This window comes from Dermacentor andersoni, chromosome 11 (genome assembly GCF_023375885.2).
Source record: "Dermacentor andersoni chromosome 11, qqDerAnde1_hic_scaffold, whole genome shotgun sequence".
Lineage (NCBI taxonomy): Eukaryota > Metazoa > Arthropoda > Arachnida > Ixodida > Ixodidae > Dermacentor > Dermacentor andersoni.
This window is the reverse complement of record NC_092824.1, coordinates 116024534-116044540: the sequence shown is the minus strand read 5'-3', so window position 1 is coordinate 116044540 and position 20007 is coordinate 116024534. Positions and strand designations below refer to the sequence as shown.

Sequence of the window (20007 nt, the reverse complement as noted above, 5' to 3'; positions counted from 1 at the left end):
TTGGGTAATTTTTTTCATTAAGGTATGTGCCAAGGGTTCATGCTACCAATGTTTTATTTGTTCAGAATTTAATCCAAACTGGGACTTTGGAAGAAGCACTGGACAGGTTGAGCAGTTTGAAGACTTCCTTTTTCAGTCAAGTCGCTATCCTTCACTTCTCACTGGAGACTCTGCAAAGAGAGTTGTGCTTGTAGAGGTACGAGTTTCATAACTGCATAGCCTGCATGTGAATATCTTCATAGTAAATTGAATGATCAGATTTGCCTCTTTTGCATATTCTCTGCCTGACCAAACTACTCATGGTGTTCCAGATTTGTGGTTTCCCAATTTAGCTTAACTTAGTATACCTCTTTAGTGTCTCTGTAAAATTCAGTGTGTACTATTTACCCCTAAATCATGTGTGATGCACTCATAACCTACTTATAGCTTACTAAAATCAATTGTTTGCATCTGTCCAATGTTCACTGTGAGCTGCGTTGTACAGACTCCCTTCTTATTTCAGGACCTTCCCAACATTTTTATCAGGGATGTGGAAAGTTTGCACCGTGTACTAAGGTAAGTGCAAGATAATGGAATGAAGAAGCTCCAACATGTGGATACTAATTATCTCGTGACATTGTTTTGGTCCTTGTTTAACTTGTTCATATGTGCCTTGTCACTTTTTTTAAAGGATGTGTCGTACAGTTGCTGTTGCACCTCTTGTATTTATTATAAGCGAGTCATCTGACAAACTTGAACATCGTCTGTTCCCCGAGGCTCTTGTGAAGGAACTAGATGTCACCAAAATTATGTAAGCCCACTTTCTTTCTTAACTTTCGAACACTAATTGCAAAATAGAGAAGAAGAAAACCTCACATTATTTTGCTTGATTTTATGCCTTTCAGGTTCAATTCTATTGCACCTACCTTTGTCACAAAAGCACTTTGTACACTGCTTGATACAGCTGTGGTAAGTAAACCATACTGCAGAGCAGTGAAATGCCTTTGTAGGTGACTAGAAAAATCTTTAGCTTGATGTACAGCACAGTTCAGTATTAAAGGGAACACCCGCTCCTACCGGTTACAGCTGAATTTAGGCATGAAGGCACGCACTATCTTTTGAAGGCACGCACTATGTGCTGTTAGCCAGCTTTTCTCTAGTAAAGAAGTGCTTCAATTATATTTAATTTATTGCCAGATAGGCATACCCTTGAAGGGTTGAGAAGACTGTGCACATACTGTCTTGTGACAGAATGTGGCAGCATTAGTAGTGTCGTATGCAGTGAACTGTCTTTAAATGGAACCTCAAGGGACCAGGGAAATTGGTTCCATTTATCTGGGGTTCCATTTACTGAGAGAAAAAGCTGAAGTGATGTTCGCAACCAAATTATGTGCAACTCCTTTCTTAGTGTGCAACTTCGCGCTAATTGCATTGATGTAAAAGTTTCGACAACATAATCTAATGTGACTGTCTTTTCTTAATTTTCACTGAGAAGCTGTGGAATACAGTAATGTTTCTGACATAACTCTTTTGAATAAAACCAAAGTGTAGCCTTTGCCTTGACATAATGGTCATATGGTACCAGTTGTATGGGGGGCGGTTAGGGCTAACATTCTTTGGTGAATGACAAGGAACTCACTATTGAGAAGCTCCTATGATCAGACATTCAGATGGTGCATAAAGCCACTGTGTGGCATTCGTGAGCTTGGCATAACTTGTAGTTATCAATGACAATGTTACGTGAGATGAAAATGATGTGTCTTCTGTCTTTTAAATGCCCCAATGCCTGGGATTTTTCACGTTTTAACACTGGTTTTGCTGCAATGCTGCAACATTGTAAACCTGACTACTGAAAAGTTTTAAATTGAGAAATTAATGCAGCTACTAAATCAAGGTTCTGCTTCTGCAATGAACAGGACCTTAATGTAATCATTTAAGATGAGAGCACTTATTTGCCACACTTGGAAGCCTGAATATTCTGGAATCCACTGTGGTGGCATAGTGGCTTTGGTGCTGCACTGCTAAGCCAGAGGACATGGGATCGAATCCCGGCCACTGTGGCTGCATATTGTTGGGGGCGAAATGCAAAAACGCATGTGTGCTTTGCAATGGGTGCATGTCAAAGAAGCCCGGGTGGCCAAATTAATCCGGTGTCCCACACTACGGCTTTCCTCATAATCATATTGTGGTTTTGGCATGTCAAACCCAAGAATTAAAATCTTTTAAATGAATATCTAGTAAGCACACACCAGGGTGTCTACCATCTGGGAAAAAGAGGAATTCTCAGGGATTTGGAATAGTCTGGAAATACTTGGGGAACTTGTGCTTCTATCAGGGAGAATTATCTGTAATTTTATTGAAAGGGAATGAAAGTCGTGCTAATGCTGGCTCAAGTACCAGAGAGGAATTGTAATGAATCGTCTTTGATGGCGTGTCATTGACCGGAGGAGTTGCCAATGTACAGTCAACAACCAACTTTCCAAACGCCCGATAATTCGGACGGTTTCGTGGCAGCACTCCGTACCCATAGAGTCAATGTATAAGAAGGTCTGAAATTTCGGACGCAAGAACCCTTCACTGTCCAATTTTCCTGTCTTTTTGCCGTGACCGCAAGTCCGAAACAGCATTAATCAGAGACACCACCACCACCATTTTGATTACATCGCCGCCAGATCTGCTGGCAGTCGCAAACAACACCGCGGCAACTCTAGGCCTAGGTGCTTCGATGTTCTCTCTTAAGCTTCTTGCCGTTCGGTGCCGTGCTTTTCATTGAAATAATTCACCGCTGTCAGCAGTGACACCGACTCTGCCTATGCGCTCCTTGCAATTGTCTTCGACGCTCGGCAAGCATGGCGCGTTGCATAATGCCGCTTTTCGAAACTCACCTTCGCCTCATTACAGCAAAGTTACGCAGTGAAGCATATGCAGAATTATTGCAGTGAAGCATAACAAGCGTGAGAAGGGTCAAGCCGATACGCCTAATAAGTGTACTGGAAGACCTTCAGAGCTTTTTCGAATGTGCCTGTGATGATTTGAGCCCGTAAGGGCAGTAAAAAACATGCATTAATTTTTTACAGCGAAGCTGTTAAGGGCTAGCTCCCCAGGATCGTGTCCATGCGTAGACACAAAATCTTGAAGATATTGCAGTGCTGGGCCGACCCACGGCGGAGGTGAAGCAGGCGTTAAGCACTCCCCATACGTGCGCTGATCCCGAAGATAGTGCGATGCCAGGCCGACCCGCGGCGGAGGTGCAGTTCACCATTAAGGGGTCCACATACACAGCTTCGCTGGTCATCCTTCACAGAGTGGAAGGTCACTGATTTTTCGAACTGCCCGATTTTGCAGACGTTTTCGCGGCCCCTAGGGAGTCCGAAAAATCGGGTGTTGACTGTAAAACTGACCAAGAGGATGCCCCTCACCAGGGCGCTTAGAAAATTTTGGTTATATGCTGGAAGTTGTTACGTGTCCTCTAAGGAGCGTTCTGCTGAAAAAATTTTTCAGATCGGTTCATTAATAGCCGAGATAGAAATATTTCAGTGCCACGAACTCATTATTTCAGCAGGCAGGCTCCATTGCCAAGCGAGACGCTCTCTCCACTCACCCCGTCTAGCCCCTGCAAGCAAAATTCCTTCCCTGCATTCTCCCATACAGGACCTCGAGGATCGCGTGACGCATACATGACAGGCCCTCATTTTTTTTTTCTCGCTTTTTTTTTTTGCTGACAGCGTTGCATGTGAGCTGTTGTCATTGTCTCGTTTCATGCAGTGCACGATATTGTGCACTGTGCACAAGGACACATGACTGGCACTATAATTCAGTGCTACACGAATACTGAGACAGAACAAGTGGATTGCAGAGCATGGTCATGCGCTGGAGCATGGTAGAAAATGGTATAGTTTCGGTACCTGCGCATGCAACCGCACGACCGCGAGAACAACCAGATGAAGCGGAACTACATCTCTCTTGCTTCAGTGCGAAGTAAAACAAAGAATATGCAGACATTCCATTTGTGTGTTTTATAATTTGTCTAAACTTCAATTCGTCAATTCAAGCAACAGATCACACAGATAATAGGTGTTGCCTTGAATAATTCTCGAAGTCACGTGTCACCATGAGCAACGTCACACTGCAGATCTGACTACGTAGGTGTAGGATGTGACTACGTCACTGTCCAGCTTGGAGCACAGTTGCTGCGAGGGAAAGAGAAAACAGCGTTCGGATTGAAATTTCATACCTTTCCACGGCGCATAGCAATGAAATTCTTTGCAAACACAATCATTAGCGCGCATTGTATGCTCTGCATTTGTCAGCTCAAAATGGCCAGACCTGGTAAGGGGCCCTTTAAATGGTCCATGGGGGTGAATGCACGGCGGCAGGATGACGAGAACAGAAAAGACGTACGCATTAAGGAATGAACAGGACAGGAGGCGTGCTGCCGCTTTGAAGGAGCTCAAAACAGAATGTTGGCTAATGCCGAGATGCAGGTGTCCCTCATCCAAACCAAGATAAACTCTTTAAAGCAGTGAAATGTAACACAGAGGAGTTGTGCAGGGGCTGAGAGGTCCTCTACCAGTTGTTGAGAATCTCACTTGTGACAAAGTTCAGGCCTCATACCAATGAGCTTGCTGTCAATCAGTTGGTAGACTTGCAATGGGTTTTAGCAGAGAGAGAGAGAGAAAAAACATTTATTCGAACCATCGAGGTGGTTGAGCTTGAGGTCGAGTAGGTGGTGTCCTCATTCCAGGACTCCACTGGCCATGGCTGCTTGACGTACTTGCTGGACGAGAGCTTCTTGTCCCGCCAGGGTATCGCCATTTTCGAAGATAGTCGCTGTGCATTTTACTAACCCCTTGCTTCTGTTTTTTTTTTAATAATAAACGCTACTCCTTACTATTCAAACTGAACTAAGTCGTTTTTTATGTTTTAACATGTTTACTAGAGAGTGGCAGCATCAGGCGACATGGTGTCAGCTCGTCCTGACATAAAACAAAGTTCTGTGTCACTCAGGGAAAACTCAGAAAACGCTCAGGGAAAACCTGGAAAACTTGGGGAATTTGGAAATCTCAACTTGGTTGACACCTTGACACACTTGTAGCAGTGATTCTGTAAAGTGGGTTAGTTCTCAAATAAAAATTGTCATTGTGGCAGTCATTATCAGCTGTGTAACATGTTGAAGAGTTTGTAATTAACCCTTCGCTGTCATGCCCCTCCCGCCGCACAAATGTATTGGGTCTGGACAGATGTTGAGAAGTGACTGGCAAGTGCGCATGCTCACATTTGCTCATTATTTGCGTTGGTAGTGCCATCTTTCGGGAACATTTTTAACTAAGTGCACTTCGCAGTATCTCCAGATGAGGAAAGCACTTTTTCAGAAGGACTTGAAGGAAATAGAGATATTAGCACAATTTGTGGCACGAATCGCTCACAGGATGGCGACGTTTTCTGCATATGTGTTTTATGAATGAAACACACATCAGCTCACTGAATGAGAAGATATTTTTAGTGCCAAGGATAAATATATTACTAATTGAGATGGTAGCAAATGTCATGGGACTTCTCTATTTACAGTGATAAGAAGGAAGTAGGGTGGAAGGAGACTGTATTCTACTGCAAGACCTTCAGTGCAAATCCTGACCTCCATTCAGGAGAGTGCTTTGAGCACTACCACACAGTGCTCAAGTAGTGTTCAGAGCCTCGGGAATGAAGAAATTTGACTGAAATAAATCATTTAACATGTGTTTGTATACCTGAGCACTTTTTCTGTGTGGCGTCCAAAATGCGTGAATTGGCTCCTAAGTGGAACGACCACAAATTGGGTATATCTTCATGACTTCATGATTTTGGTCAGTTGGATTTCTGGAAAGTTTATATCTTGATGTTAAGCATCTGGCTATGTGCTTTTGGAGTGCAGGGGCGCCTTTATTAAGGAAACCCTGAGAGTGTGGCAGGTGGAGCCAGATCTGGTCCACTATTTCGTTTTGAGGGAAGGGTGACAGGGAGGGAAAAAAAAGAAAAAGAAACTACTTTGTGATCCTATGTGCCCTAGCACCTATTACCTTCAGCATTGTTTAATTTTGATTGCCTTGACAGCAGCAGTCAGATTAAATTTCTGTTTCAATGTTGCACTTTCTTTTTCCTCTACCATAAATTGGCCAATGTTCGCTGATGAGCCGATGCAAAAACAGTGCCTCAGTGTGGATGTTTTGCTGATATCTGTTGTTCTTTTGTCACTACAGCATAATTAACAGATTGATGTTGTAATCAGTAAATGCTGAAATACATTTGCCTATTGCAGAAGTGCAGCTTGTTATATTCTTTTATGTATACCTCTGTACTGTGTTGCAGCAATTGCAAGCCATCACCTACGAACCTACTGCAGATGATATCGACAGCATTGTTGCCGCAAGCAATGGAGACATTCGTAGTGCCATTAATGCTCTTGAGTTCTTCTGTTCTCCTAGGCAGTGTAAGTGTTATTGATGCTGTCATCTACATTCTTAGCATATGCACCACATTCACTATTATGGCTTCTCTGAATGTTCCAGGCATTGGCCTCATAAGAAGCAAGACCACTGCAAAGCAACAGTGGAGCGTTGCGTGCAAGAAGCGACGAAAGAAAGCAGCTAAATCTGATGGGCGCAGCCGTGGCATTGGCCGAGATGCACCTCTCACCCTCTTCCATTCATTGGGAAAAATACTGCATTGCAAGCGTAAACAACCAGAGTGCTCTAAAATAGGTCTGTGCTGCTTCTGATACACATGGTCACAGCGATTCTATGTTTCTTTGTTTAGCAGTACTTGCCTTATGAAAAGAAAGTGCTATTACCTGTCTACACTACACTGTCTTTACAATTTTGGCTCTTCTAAATTCAAACACCTTATGTAAATTCAAACACCTTATGAGCCTTATGTAAGTGGAAGCTTCAGAAACAGTGTGGCCTTAATCATTTCTCGGATAAACTATGGGCCATACTTAGAGCAGCTTGGGCTTGTTGGTACATAACATAAGAGCAATAACGCAAACTTGAGACAGGGACAGAGAAGGCAAGACAACACAAGTGCTAGTGTTAGTGCTTGTTGTTTTACCTTCTCTGTCCCTATCTCAAGCTTGCACTATTGCTATGAGGCCATACTAAGCCAACTCTTGGCATTTCTCCAAGACCAGCACACAATTGGAGTTAAAACAATGGATTCCCGAGTTATGTCAGGCCATGTCCTGCGTACTGTTATTATTGGCTGTTCCGCACCTGCCCTGCTTGCTGTCGGTTAACATTCACCTAAACATCTACACTTGGACGTTTTAGTGGCACTGAGTCATGCTTCTTTTCTTCGCTTCAGGGGACGGAACTGACGTGTCAACTTGTGATCTCTCACTGTCATCGGTGAAGGATTCAGAGAAATGCCCCACTACTGACATCAGTCCCGAGGTATCTAAAGTAGACTTATCATAATGATCAGCTGTTAAATCATGACATGGCAAAGAAGCTTGGAAGTCGTTTTTGCCAAAATTTATATGTTTACTGCATGTGTTGGCCTCACCAGCACATGCAGAAGGTGGCCACACCCATGCACTGTGTGCCAGTCTTGTAAACAATCTCAGCGCAAGGTTCAAACACTTGTTGAATGAAGACTAAACATAAACGAAAAAAAAGCCACATTTCTAAATCAAGATATGGCTATCATTCTCCGTGTATTGCATATGCTGTGTGTTTACACAAATGTAGAGCAAAGGGGTACCTTTGATGACTAGGAAAGTCGATGAATAATGCTAATAATAAAAATAGAAAGAATATAGAATATAGCAAAAGGAAAAGAATATAGCACCCTCAACCTTGCAAAGGCCTGCCCTTGCTTTGTCCTTTGTGCAGGAAGTGTTTGAGCGGGCAGCAGTTTCCGCAGAGACATTTGCCCTCTTTCTGCACCACAACATGCCTGACTTCGCTGCTGACATTCACACTGTGGCTGAATGCTCGGAATGGTTCTGCCATGGTGACGTCTTGCTCTCTGAATGGACTGTGAGTAGCAGAGCTTGTCTCGCTTAAGCCCTACAGTGTCCCACAAAGAAGTAGACAACTACAAGACAATTGGGCGTGTGATTTGTTGAAATGATTGTGAAGCTGTTGCATGTTATTTATCTACCATATAGCTACTTTCCGGTGTCATTTGTTGTGATCACTGTGAGTAAGCATATCTGGTGGCATGTGCAAGCCTGTGTGACTGACAATCCTCACAGTTTACACTGAAGCAAGCGTCAACACTCATCTGTTGTTTGGCATGTAACATATACGGGATGTATGTTATGTGCCAAGCAACAGATCAGTGTAAACTGTGAGAATTGTCAACACATGCTCACTGTTCTTTCTTTCTCGTTATTACTGACAGAGTGAGAATGTGATGGAAAGGCATGCCATGTCGGTGGTTACGAGAGGAGTCATCTCCAGCCTGTCACAGTCAGGTTCCAAAAGTGTTGGATGGAGGCCACTTGGGAAGCCACAGTGGTCAGCTGCCTTTAGAGATGTAAGCACCAGTGAACACATTTTCAGTTGTCTGACTTTTCAGTTTTCCGGGGCAGGTAAACAATGCCCTCAAATTAAGAAAAAAGAACATTTCACCTGAAACCAGTTAGTGGTGTCTGTTGTGTGCCTGTCTGAACAAATTGTTCAACTTAATCTCCTGCATTTTTATTAGCTTTTACTTAATCATGAACACAATTTTGACTTCCACATTTACTTGAGTGACCTTTGAATGAGGTTTTTGCTCAGATCTGCATTCATACTGCAGAGTTGAAACCTTCTCACATATGTGCTTGCATAGTTATTCCGAAAATGCTTAAAGTTGTAGTATACTGAGTGCCTTTGTGAATGTGGGGAATGCAATTCTTGTATACACATCTTTTTCTGTTTCTCGGTACATTCATTAACTTCTTATTTGCTATAATTTCCAGTGATTCCTTGTCACTTGTTCTTTCACACATGATTTTTTATATTGAGCACTGAGTAATCGAAAACTGGAAAAAGTGTGAACTCGTACAATTAGTGGTCTGAGCTAGGTTTTTCATTTGGTGCATGTATTCGTTGTGCTGACACATCTTTCTTCACTACCTTTTTACACATACATACTAATATATTAAATGTAAGTAAGAAGGAACATGTGCTTGGATTGATTTGTGCTTCTTTTCTTTCAGATCAAGCAGAAACTTTACGACCTGCGAGTAGCATTTAAAGGCAAGGCAACCACTTCTCTTATTTAAATGCACCCATCACGGACATGCTCTTTCAAGCAAACCTTGCTCTAGTCTTTACCTTCAAAGGGTTAAATTGTGGCACTACTAGCTGTATGAAATGTTTATCTGTTTACATCTGCAGAAATTCATCAGGACATATGCCTAGCTGAGCTATAGTATTTCCGTAGCTCTTGCAGATAGGCAGGTAAACTGAAGACATATCATCTAGAGATGCTATAACTGGATGGCAAATTTATGCTACTAAGAGGATTGAATACTGTAAAGAAAAGGCACTTGCTCATTAAGGTCACACACTACCAGACAGAAAACAAAATGCACTGAACTCTACACAAATTGTTGTGAAACCTTGAACAGTTGCCCATGAGTAAGCAACATCTTTCTTTCTCACTTTTCAATTTTTTTCTTTGTCTCTTCACACAAAACAACCAAGCAGGACTGCATAGCACAGGACGGGAGTTGCAGTTGGACAGGGTGCCATACCTAGCTCTGCTTCAGGAAAGTGGCCTTCAACTTTGTGAGTCTCACTCTAGTGATGTGCTTTACCTGATGTGGAACATTGCCCACACTTTGACTTGAGTTGCTTTTTACAACAATTCTGTGTTATTTTTCTCTTCTGTTAGCAAACACTAGGAGGGTGCTTGTTGAAGAAATTGGCACTCTGGCTAACAGGAACCTCTTTCAGTGAGTTAACACTCATCTGTTGTCCTCTCTTCGTGTTACACAACTTGTGCTAATGACACCATTTCTGATTCTCTCAACATTTGTGACGACACCAGCCGAAGCAACCTTCGTGAACAGGACACCATGGATGACAGAGAAGCGGAACTTTCAGTGAACTACACGTGTAGAAATGTGGAGGCAGTTTTGGATGACCTCGACCACTCGGATGAGGAAGTCATCATAGAAGAGTATGACGACTGATTTAGGGTATCCGCTTTTTACATGAACTAGCACAAATTTACTCTTGCACTTGTGAAACAGACATGGTGTAGCTTTTTCATCAATGTAATGACATCAATGTTCCACATTTTTTTCCTTGGAGCAAGGCGTGTTTAGTATGCTTAAGGTAATTTGTATTTGGATAAGCAATTTACTGTTTGTGTATCGTTCAGATTCTTTTGTTATGCAATTGTTTTCACCCTGTGTACATTTAACCATGCAAATAGCACTGTTTGTTACTTGGATTGCTGAGCTTTCAAGTAAAGCATCATTCATCAACTTGTTGATGTAGCTCTCTTGAGTGGAGAGGTGCGCAGCCAGGTAGACTCGGTGTGCTTGAACTGACGAGTTCCAGAATGAGCGAAGGAGAGATATTTGAATAGTTCCTTTGAAATAGTACCTTTATCAGCACTGCACCATGCTCTCATAAGGAGCGCTCACCTCACCCTTAGGAGCTTCCTGCTGGAAGGCTTAGTAGGTGTAGTGCCCTCGACACAGGGCACAAAAAACAACACAAACACACACTTCGTGTGATGTCTGATGTGCCAACAAGCTCAACATGTATTGCTTGTTGACTCAAGCGTCTAGAAAAAAAAAAGACCAACTTTTACCGTACCAGAAAAATGGGAATAAACGAAGCTTGTCCTGCATGCACCTGATCTCATCACGGTTAAGTATCCACAGGTAACGGTGCTGGATTGCTTCAGCCTCCCGCTCCCTCAGCTCGGAATCATCGTCTCATTGCTGTCGGATTGCCTGGGCTCGGGTGGCTCTAACGGCCGGATCAGCACGCCAACGGCAAGCCCTTTTTCGCGGGCGAGTTCTCGCCGCCGCTCGTCGAAGGCTGCCAGTTCTTCGGGGGGAATGCACCATGCGTGGCCGTCCCATCCATTTTCCAAGAATGAACTGAATGGAAACGAAGCCGGCGGCAGCACGTGCGAAACCCTTTCCTGCCCTTTCGCTCCCCGGTGGAAGCTAAATGGCTCTCTATACAGCTGGAATCCTTGCTAATGACTCGCGCTCCGACGCCGGCACAGGTGTCAACTCGTCAAACTGCCCTTTTCCGCGGCTGCTCTACCCTGGGAGCAACTGAGTTTTTTTGTGTGACCATACCGCCACCAAAACTTGTGAGCCAATGCAAGCCTCGCTTGAAAAAGAAAGTTTTATGCCCTGACACTGCCCCGATAGGCTTCTCACACGATGGCACTTCCTATAGTCACTTGATATTCCACGCAATGGCTTGTCTATTTCAGCATTTAGGCCTAATGTAAAGATGAGTAATCAGTTGCATTAAGCTGTCCACACATGATAACTGCCATATGTACTCGTGTAATTAACCTCCCACTTTTGATCTTGAGAAGTGACTTCTTTTTTTTAAGAAAGATTCCACAGTGGGGCTAGTTGGTTTGACTTGGTTAACAGTGTTGTGCAAAGTGACAAAAGGACAGGACCTAAGTGACAAGGTGTCGTGTAGTGTTTTTCTCGATTAAGTCCTGTCCCTTCATTGCATTGTGCGGCATTGTTAATTCTTATTTTCTTCTTTTTTTCTTCAATTTTTATTCTTGACGTCACCGCTGCGTGCGTAGCCAATGTCGCAGATGTCGCGCGCAAACTGCACTGTAGGGTTCCTACATACCGAGTTATTTCGGCAACTCCTCCCCATCTTGTGCTTGCTACTGCGTCTTTCACAAGCCTAACAACATATTCGAAGAACTCACTAGTACATATATTCGATTCACGAATCAAATTATTTAACGTATGTACTATTCAGTGTGTATATTTGAGTATTTGCACGCACCAACATAGTAAGTAAGGTGTTGATTGTGAGTTACTTGTTATCTCCATTGTGATATCAAATTCCGACTCTTACAAAAAATAATTTGTTACCTTTATGTTTTCCTACCTAATGAACCCTGTTTTCAAACGACGTCAATCTTTTTGAAAAAGAACGGTTGGTTATACGAGCCATTATGCACGTGGTACCTCTGATGTCCCTGTGTTTTGAATATGTTACTTTCGTGAATGTGCCATTTATTTATTTATTTATTTATTTACTTTCATTTTTTGGCCGTGTAGAGTTCATTGGTAAATGCTGCCACACTGCATATCTGGGGCTGTGATGCTGCACTTAAGCCGGTACATTTAAAAACATCATTACGTTAAATAGGCAGCCGAGTTTTCATAGTTATATTTCACTTGTGCATGTCAGCAACAGCTGAGCTTGCATCTGCTGGCAGAGCTTTCAAGCAAATTTATAAGCTCTACCAATGACACACAGTGATTTTAGGCATGCAACTATAATGGCAATGACTTTGCCTGCAGGGAATTGAACCTTGACTTTTATGGCACTTCCTCTTCTTCGTTGGGTCACTTGTCTTCATACTCCGACATGTGCCGCATGTTAGATCCACTAGCCATTGGAACACATTAAAGGCCTTGCAAGACCTTTTAAAAAGGTGTGAAATGTGCCTAGTATAAATGCAGTGTCTCCTCATGAATATTCATGGTGGCCACATTTCTATGGGGCCAAAATGCGAAAACACCCATGTACTTAAATTTAGGTGCACGTTAAATAAGTTCAGGTGGTCCAAATTTCAGGAGTCTGCCACTATGGCATGCCTCACAATCCGATTGTGGTTTTGGCATTTAAAACCCCATAATTTAATTTCTTTTCCTCGTGAATATTTTTCTACAGAAAATGCTACAAAAATTCTGATAATTGTCTACTAATGCGTAAGCATTCTTTGGCTTGGCTGCTACTTTGCTTTTGCTTACTCATTTAGCTAGCTTAATTTTATGCATGTCTACACATTGCTACCAATCACCTACTATTACTCTACTATAACGATTACATCTACTAACTTCTTTATTTTCCTTTTTTATGACCTTGACGTGGTGACAGCAGTGTAACCAGACTTCTTTTATATCTAACGCTACCAATCTATGTGGCTCACGCAGACATTTGCCTGCCAGGCTGCGGTCCATGGTTTGAAACCATCCCTGTCAGAAGTATTAGGAAGCGGCAACATCATATAGACGAAACGAGCTAGCCATGGGTTTCCTAGAGTACAGCTCTTGGGCGCCCGTTCCTGTGGCGAGCGTCAGCATTGTCCATCGTAACTGAGCGAACGAGTACAGCGAAAGACGAATAAACGCGAAATTACATGGCAATTGCAGTATGTTGAAGGTAAGAGCAGGCGGTCTTTTGAGCGAAGTGTACGCTCAAATGCTAAGTTTGCGGGAATATTCGGATCTGGCATTCATATGCTTGTCTAACTAGTTATCTCATTCAAAATTTGTTGCAGGGCCTCTAATCAGCAGCTGTATAAATGTGTTTCAGAAGTATGTTCGACATGACGTCGCCTGGCAGCAGCAGCGCATGTGTGTGTAAAATGTCTTGAGGTATTGTTTCGAGGACAATCCTCACGACATGCACTTTGGTCGCACTAACTGCATGGTTTCAGGCGACGTGAAATGGGACTTGTTGACACCGGTCGGCACCACGTCGAAATATCCGAGGACACCTGCGCACTTCTTACGAGTTGTGAATGAAAAAGCATTAATGCCAAATTGAACACTGCTGAGCGGTCTCCTTCTAGTTATGAATTCCTCGTGGGCAAGTGAGTGCGTTGAGATGCTTGGCCATAGCCTCCTAGATAGCATTAGCCCAGTGGGCAAGACAAGGCTTCTGAGCATGGGGTTGTAGGTTCGAAACTCGCTACTGCCAAAGTTTTTCCTTTCAAATTTATTGCTTTTTAAATTAATTTTTTACAGGGATTACCGAGACGAAGTTAGAATGCAGTCGAGAGCTTGCGTGGATAGGAACGCGCTGACAACACAGTATTCTGAGAGTGAGTGTAATGTGGTGTCGCGGCGATGCCCTCTCCCCTCACGCAACACCTGGCGCGCCAGCAAGTGTTCCCTTTCGCCTGCTCTGCTTCGCCGAGGCGCGCACATGACGTGGCATCGTAGCCAATGGAAATTTAGGTGCCATTTCGCTGCTACAGACGCCGGATTTTTTGCTCAATGAGCCATTTGATGCTTTCGCATCAAAAATATGTCAGAAATCCGTGTCATGTAGTTGTCTTGTGTGTATGAGGCCTGCAATGCGCATTGCCTGCGGGGTTGGCCAGACAGGCACCCATATACACTGATTCTTCCAGTACCACTACTGCCAGTCAACATGTGGAGTAAATCTAGACACAGACATGGCAAGGCTCAGGTTTTCGATGCGCAATGTGCATGTATTTGACCGATATTCATTTGCCCTGTACTGGAGTTATTCCGCAGATACTTAGCCAAAATAGGGTGTTGAATGCTGCAGAAATGCAACGAAAGTTACGCTGCTAATTGCCACAGTGTTAACGCTGTATCAGTGCATTACATTTGCTGCATAACAATTACATTAATTCAGTATTAGTTCTTTTACCTGCCACTTTTAACGCGACATAGTTAAGAGCCTCGTGCCGCAGAAAATCCGGTGTCGGCGGAGTTGTCTGTGAGCGAAAATTGCCCTACATATCTAGGTATATCTACATGCCATGCCTTGCTGTATGACATGCGGTATACACGAGTTATATATTGCCACACCATTCGATCACTAAAGCTGCTCATACCTTGTCTTACATTCTTGACAAGTGTATTCCTCGGTATTTGAGAATGACAGCCCACAAACAAGTGCCACAAAACAAAACACCGGTAGCGCATGCCTTTTAAGTTAAACTTGTCAGACTGAAATATTAAAGTGCTAAAAAATAACAGAAACCTGAAACTGATTTTTTTTTGTGTGTGTGTGCGGGCTGTGTACTACCTCCGGGATAGGCCCACGCAAGATGCCGCGTTTCTACCAGAAAGCTCGCCTTCGTGCATAGTGTTCGCTTCGCCAGCAGCGTTTTCTGGTAAACATTACGGTGACATAAGCTGCAGTTTCCAGGAAGCGTGAGAAGCACGCGGGGATCTTTGAATGCGATCGTGTTCCACTCTTAAAGGCGAAGCTTTTAAGCACCCTCCAACTTTTCCATAAAACAATCATTGAATGCACCTTTTAGCATGTTAATTACTGAAGGATAATATTGCCGATGCTTAGTTATGCCATTAAAGGTCCATTCCCGATGGCAACGAGTATTGGCTAAGGCTTTGAACAAGCAGGTAGCAACTACATTGCCTGCAAACGAAAGTGAGAAAGGCGCTTCATTGCACTCGGCCTGTCTCGCTGTGCAGGTCCTGGTATCCCACTGAGGCTCAGTAAAGGACGCTGTGAACAGAACAGCGCCTGCCAAGTTGTGTCCTGCTCTGCGTGTTGAGTCCTGCACTGATGGAGGGCCAGTAGCATATATGCCGGCTTCTGATTGCAGTCTGCGCTCTAAAACATTTTACACCCTTAAAGTGAATAAAGGTGTAAATCTGTTATAACTGCACGCCCTTGTAAGGGTTTGAGTTCCCTTACTTGAACAAGACACGAGCGTGTTTAGACCAACTCGCTTTTCTCGGACGGAGGTAGCGCGCTGGATGCGACCGCCAAGCTTGCGAGAATGAATCCCTAAGGTTATAACGCGATAGCGTTAAGGGCCCCGTGTCACTGAAAATCCAGTGTCGGCGGCACTGTCCATAAAAAAAAAAAAAAAAAAAAAAAATCCGAACCACAAACATGCAGGCCCGCCGCTAATGGTTACTGAACTAATTGAATTTCTCAAAGTAAAATGCATCAGAAAATTCGTGAAGTCCGACTTAAAGGGACACTAAAGCTTACTATGAAGTTGTTAGTGATAAAGCAATGCTCTAGACGTCTAAGGCGTCAATATAATCGCGAACAGAGCTTTAGTTACCGAGAAATTGAGGTAAATGCATGACACGATTTGAGATCCCCCAGCGACATTCCGGTACTATCCCGATGACGAAGGCACTCCTCATCATAATTTATGTCACTAGTACTCAACTGCTCGTATTAAAAAGAACATTTCATTAGGTTATAAGACGGAAGAAAATGCTACTTGTCTACTTCTGTTCGATTTTAAGAGAAAACATTTTGACGTTACCCTTCAGTAGTATGGGTGGTCGAAAAGTTTCGTTTTCGCTCGACTCTGCGCGGTCGACTCTGCGCCGCGCGCGCTTTGGAGTTTCAGTTGATTCGTTATCGCGTCATGCTGCGCTGGTTCTGCTGGCTCGCGAAACTTGCATTTGGAAGCAGCGAGAATGCCACGTCCATGTGATGTCATGGGATGCGCGAACGGTCCGCGGAACTTGGCCAAGGGCAGTTGCAGCGGTGAATGCCACGTTACTTATCACTGTGTGCCAGTGAGTGAACCTCTCCGTTCGAAGTGGTCAAGTGCCGTACCTCTGCCACAGCGCGTTGGCAAAGAGCCGAAAAATCGCATAGTGCGCTCGCTGCACTTTCGTCCAGAGGATTACGAGTTCAACGCCGACTTACAGAAGTCGTGTGGAGTGCCTTTCAAAGCAATGCTCTCCCGTAGCGCTGTTCCGTCGGTCTTGCCTGCATTCTCTGAAGCGCAAGAACTGCAGGTCGATTCCGGAGCGGTGAGTGCGGCATTTGGTTTTCACGAAGAAAAAGCTACAAATGTGCGAATATGTACACACATGACATACAGTTGCCTTCGTCGTAGTACGCAACGACGCCGGCAGCGCGAGCCCTTAGTAGCAGGTCACGTTCATCAGTGCTTAAATCGCTGAAATCTAGCCCAGCATCGCGAGCCAATGTGTCGTTGTCAGGGTCGTCCATTGCAACGAGCGCCAAAGTTGGCGTCATAAAATGAAGAACTAACAGCTTATCGTCGCGCGCTTTCCCTTCCGCTAGCCACCATAGTTCCGCTTTCACACTGCTGTCGGCTCTGTCTTGGCTCTGTTTCTGGCCGCGCGTTTGCGTTTTGCGCAGAAAAGCCGTAGCGCCGTCTGCGGTCGCCGTTTTACTCATCAACGGCGCAACGTCACTATGAGACCATGACGTCCCCACTCCTCGATCGGAGGGCGGGCGATTTGAACTGCGCTAGAGGTACGCAGACGCTTCAGAACGCATTTTCTCTTAAAATAGGTCTCTTCTTCGCATGAAACAAGCGTTTCGAGGTTTCTGGGATAGTATTTCAACTGTCCACGTTGACCTAATATTAACCTTTAGTGTCCCGTTAAACACAGTGTACGGACATGATAGCGTCGGATTGCAATTTGAATATATGAGAAAATAATTTTAATGTACAAAAAAACGCACTTTTGTTGCGTGGATATTCATACGCAAACCCTTTTTTCCTTGCTTACGGAGGGGGGGGGGGGCATGAGTCATCGATAAGTCACTGCTTGTAGCCTCAGCCATTGCCTCAGCTTTACGGAGGTACGAACCATTGCTCTGCCCTGCACTGCCGCCGGAATCGGCCCACCGTTGTTTTCTATAGGGCCCTGTGTCGCAAAATATCTGGTGTCTGTGTCAACGGAGCCTGATGACGCTATCGCGTTCCACTCTTAAGCTTAAGCGTTTTCCAAGCTGTTTATTCTTACTGCCCGGCCCGCTTACATGTGTACAGCCAGCGTCAAAGGTTTCCGTATCGCGGTATTTGGGAAAGAAAGCTGGATATTTCAGTGCCCTGGCCACACGCAGCCTTGTATTCAGACTTCCAGGCTTTGCAATTGTATACACAGGAACAGCATACAGTGTACAGTTTTACGGGTTAAGAAAACTGCTCGGAAATTCTACGTTTTTCCCAGATATCGCGATCCGTAAACGTTTGACGCCGAAAGTACTTCTGTACACGGTTCCCAACAGTCCCGAATTTATCGGTACAGTCTCGACTTTCGAGCGAATGTCCCATGTCCCAATTTCTGTTTTTATTTTTTTTCTACTGGATAACAAAACATACATCAGGTTTCCTTTTTATAATGTCTTACGGCTCGTTTGAACATTCCCATTTTTGTGTTTTGATATATTGTCATAAACATTTTTCGTTTTTGTGGTGGTTCTATAGTTCTGTTGCAGGCCCTAACCGTTTATAGTACCTATTTCTGTATTGGTAACTGTGTTAGTTAAGCAACCATACTGCACTTTTATTGTAAATCATGACACGCTATAGACCTAAAAAAATAGTTCAACTTTGTTGTGCATACAGACCATGGTGGCGCCTGGCACTGATTCCGTAGGTGATTCCGTAGGAGCACTGATTCCTTCCGCTGCGTGGAAGTCAGGACGCACACTGAGCTTTGTAATGGAATGCACACACATATGAGATTTAATGATAATGAAACACTCTTCTCTTGTGCGGTCGACTTGAAGGAAAGAAAAACTGTCATGAGAAAGATTTACCGGTCATACAGCAGGTAACCTGCTGCATGAAGTCTCGGCATCCAGCTTTGTAGCTCGGTATTGCTGTGAATAGCTGCAGACTATAGGCAGCTCAGAAAGAGCTCAGCTTTTCTTTACGTTGTTTAAATTGTTTTGTGCTCCTCACAAAAGTTTCTCGATTTTGAAGAACAAAACAGGCAAGGGTTATCGAAAGAACATCCTGCGCGTATGGTTCTTCCGTTGCCTGCGCTTGGAGTGAAAGGATCAAGCGTTATCGGCTAGATTCTTTTGCGAACGCTAGTTTTTATGTCGGAAGGTATAACGACGGTGCGAGCGCAAACGTACCGCAGTGCGCGGAGGTAGATGGAACTTCATTCACGTATACCTATATGGATACCGCTGCTCTCCCTGCGAGGTAAGTATACGCCGTCTACTCATCTCAATAAACCCGTAGTTTTGTGCGGCAGTGTTGGATGTAATCACTCTAGCGGCCACTTCCCGATGCCTCTTCCGAATGCTTAGAATGACGTGCTGGCTGCCCCCGTCGGCCGGCCGGTGATTGAAGACGCCAGTTCATAGCGACTGACCTCATGGTACTAACGCTGCCCAGTTCGTATGCGCACTCGAGAACAGCGCATTCTAACTTCGTCTTCGGTGTCGTCGGAAAATATATAGCCGCGCGACTCGCTCCATGATCGGTAGCCGTTTACGCCTCCTGACTCTTGAGAAGGTGATCCCGGCACTTTGGAGAACGCTTAGTGCCTGCGAGAAGTCGGGCTTTAACAGACGAAGATGGCTGAAGTCTTGATTGCGCGTTGCTGCTTGTCAGGCAGCACACCGTCACTTTGGTCTGCAACCATCACAGCGCAGTAGACACACGGGGGAGGGGGGGATCTTGTCCGCCTGGTCATTCAGCACACTACCACAATCTGAGTAGACGCCCATGCTGACAGCACATTGGAGACAGAAAACTGTTTCCCCACTGTCGGTCAGTACACGCTGTCACATCATCGGCACCATACGAACGGAGGTCTAACTTGGCAGACACGGGATCCTCGGCACCGTTGCTGCCCCTTTAAAGGTTGGCGCGGAACCGCAGGCTTCGGCTGTCGGCTCAGGGCGGGAAGGAACCCCTACCGACATTCGCGGCGAAGCAGGAGGCGAGGGCGACCAGGATTGTGGTCTGGCCCGTGCTGGCGGCGGCGGCCCCATGGTGACCTCGCCACAGCTTGAGCGACACCGCCGGTGCAGAGGCGCGCGCACCCAGGGCCTCGGCCGGCAGCGACCGGGGACGCCTGTATATACAAAACGCACGAACACGTTGCAGAGGGCCAAACATGTTGTTGGAAAGATTGCGTATAAAGGCAGTTTCTAGAGAGACGAACAGCGCTCTCATACGGGAAGGGCAAGACTTGAGCAATTGCATGAACGCAGAACACCATGTGCACCCTTGCAATTTTTTTAACAATATCGCGCGAACCTCGGCCGCACAGCATGTCAGTGGCCCTGTAACGGTGAAGTGCTACCCCAAAGCCGAACAGCGCCGCAGAATACATTCGAACTA

General features: G+C 44.7%; 2 protein-coding genes across 7 annotated transcripts in view; one reads left to right on the top strand and one right to left on the bottom strand.

Annotated features, from left to right (window-relative positions):
- Positions 1 to 20007, top strand: part of Rad17 (Rad17 checkpoint clamp loader component) — a 45737-nt gene that overhangs the window by 4660 nt on the left and 21070 nt on the right. For 2 of the 6 annotated variants that reach the window (XM_050186444.3, XM_055075461.1), the window contains 13 exons: positions 66 to 196; positions 503 to 555; positions 671 to 790; positions 885 to 948; positions 6325 to 6445; positions 6525 to 6716; positions 7318 to 7406; positions 7848 to 7994; positions 8362 to 8496; positions 9164 to 9203; positions 9657 to 9737; positions 9844 to 9904; positions 10000 to 10441. In XM_050186444.3, the coding sequence (XP_050042401.1) occupies positions 66 to 196; positions 503 to 555; positions 671 to 790; positions 885 to 948; positions 6325 to 6445; positions 6525 to 6716; positions 7318 to 7406; positions 7848 to 7994; positions 8362 to 8496; positions 9164 to 9203; positions 9657 to 9737; positions 9844 to 9904; positions 10000 to 10144 (1379 nt within the window). In that variant the 3' untranslated portion in view covers positions 10145 to 10441. Of the gene's footprint in view, positions 1 to 65; positions 197 to 502; positions 556 to 670; positions 791 to 884; positions 949 to 6324; positions 6446 to 6524; positions 6717 to 7317; positions 7407 to 7847; positions 7995 to 8361; positions 8497 to 9163; positions 9204 to 9656; positions 9738 to 9843; positions 9905 to 9999; positions 10442 to 13120; positions 13342 to 13936; positions 14014 to 15382; positions 15575 to 20007 lie in introns of those variants that run through there. The other 4 variants (XR_011890882.1, XM_055075457.2, XM_055075458.2 and 1 more) reach the window with 4 other exon arrangements.
- LOC126539565 (metalloprotease TIKI2-like) overlaps positions 18361 to 20007 on the bottom strand; it is a 127209-nt gene continuing 125562 nt past the window's right edge. Inside the window, exon 9 of the mRNA XM_050186447.2 lies at positions 18361 to 19738. Coding sequence (XP_050042404.1) covers positions 19558 to 19738 — 181 coding nt within the window. The 3' untranslated portion in view covers positions 18361 to 19557. The remainder of the gene's footprint in view (positions 19739 to 20007) is intronic.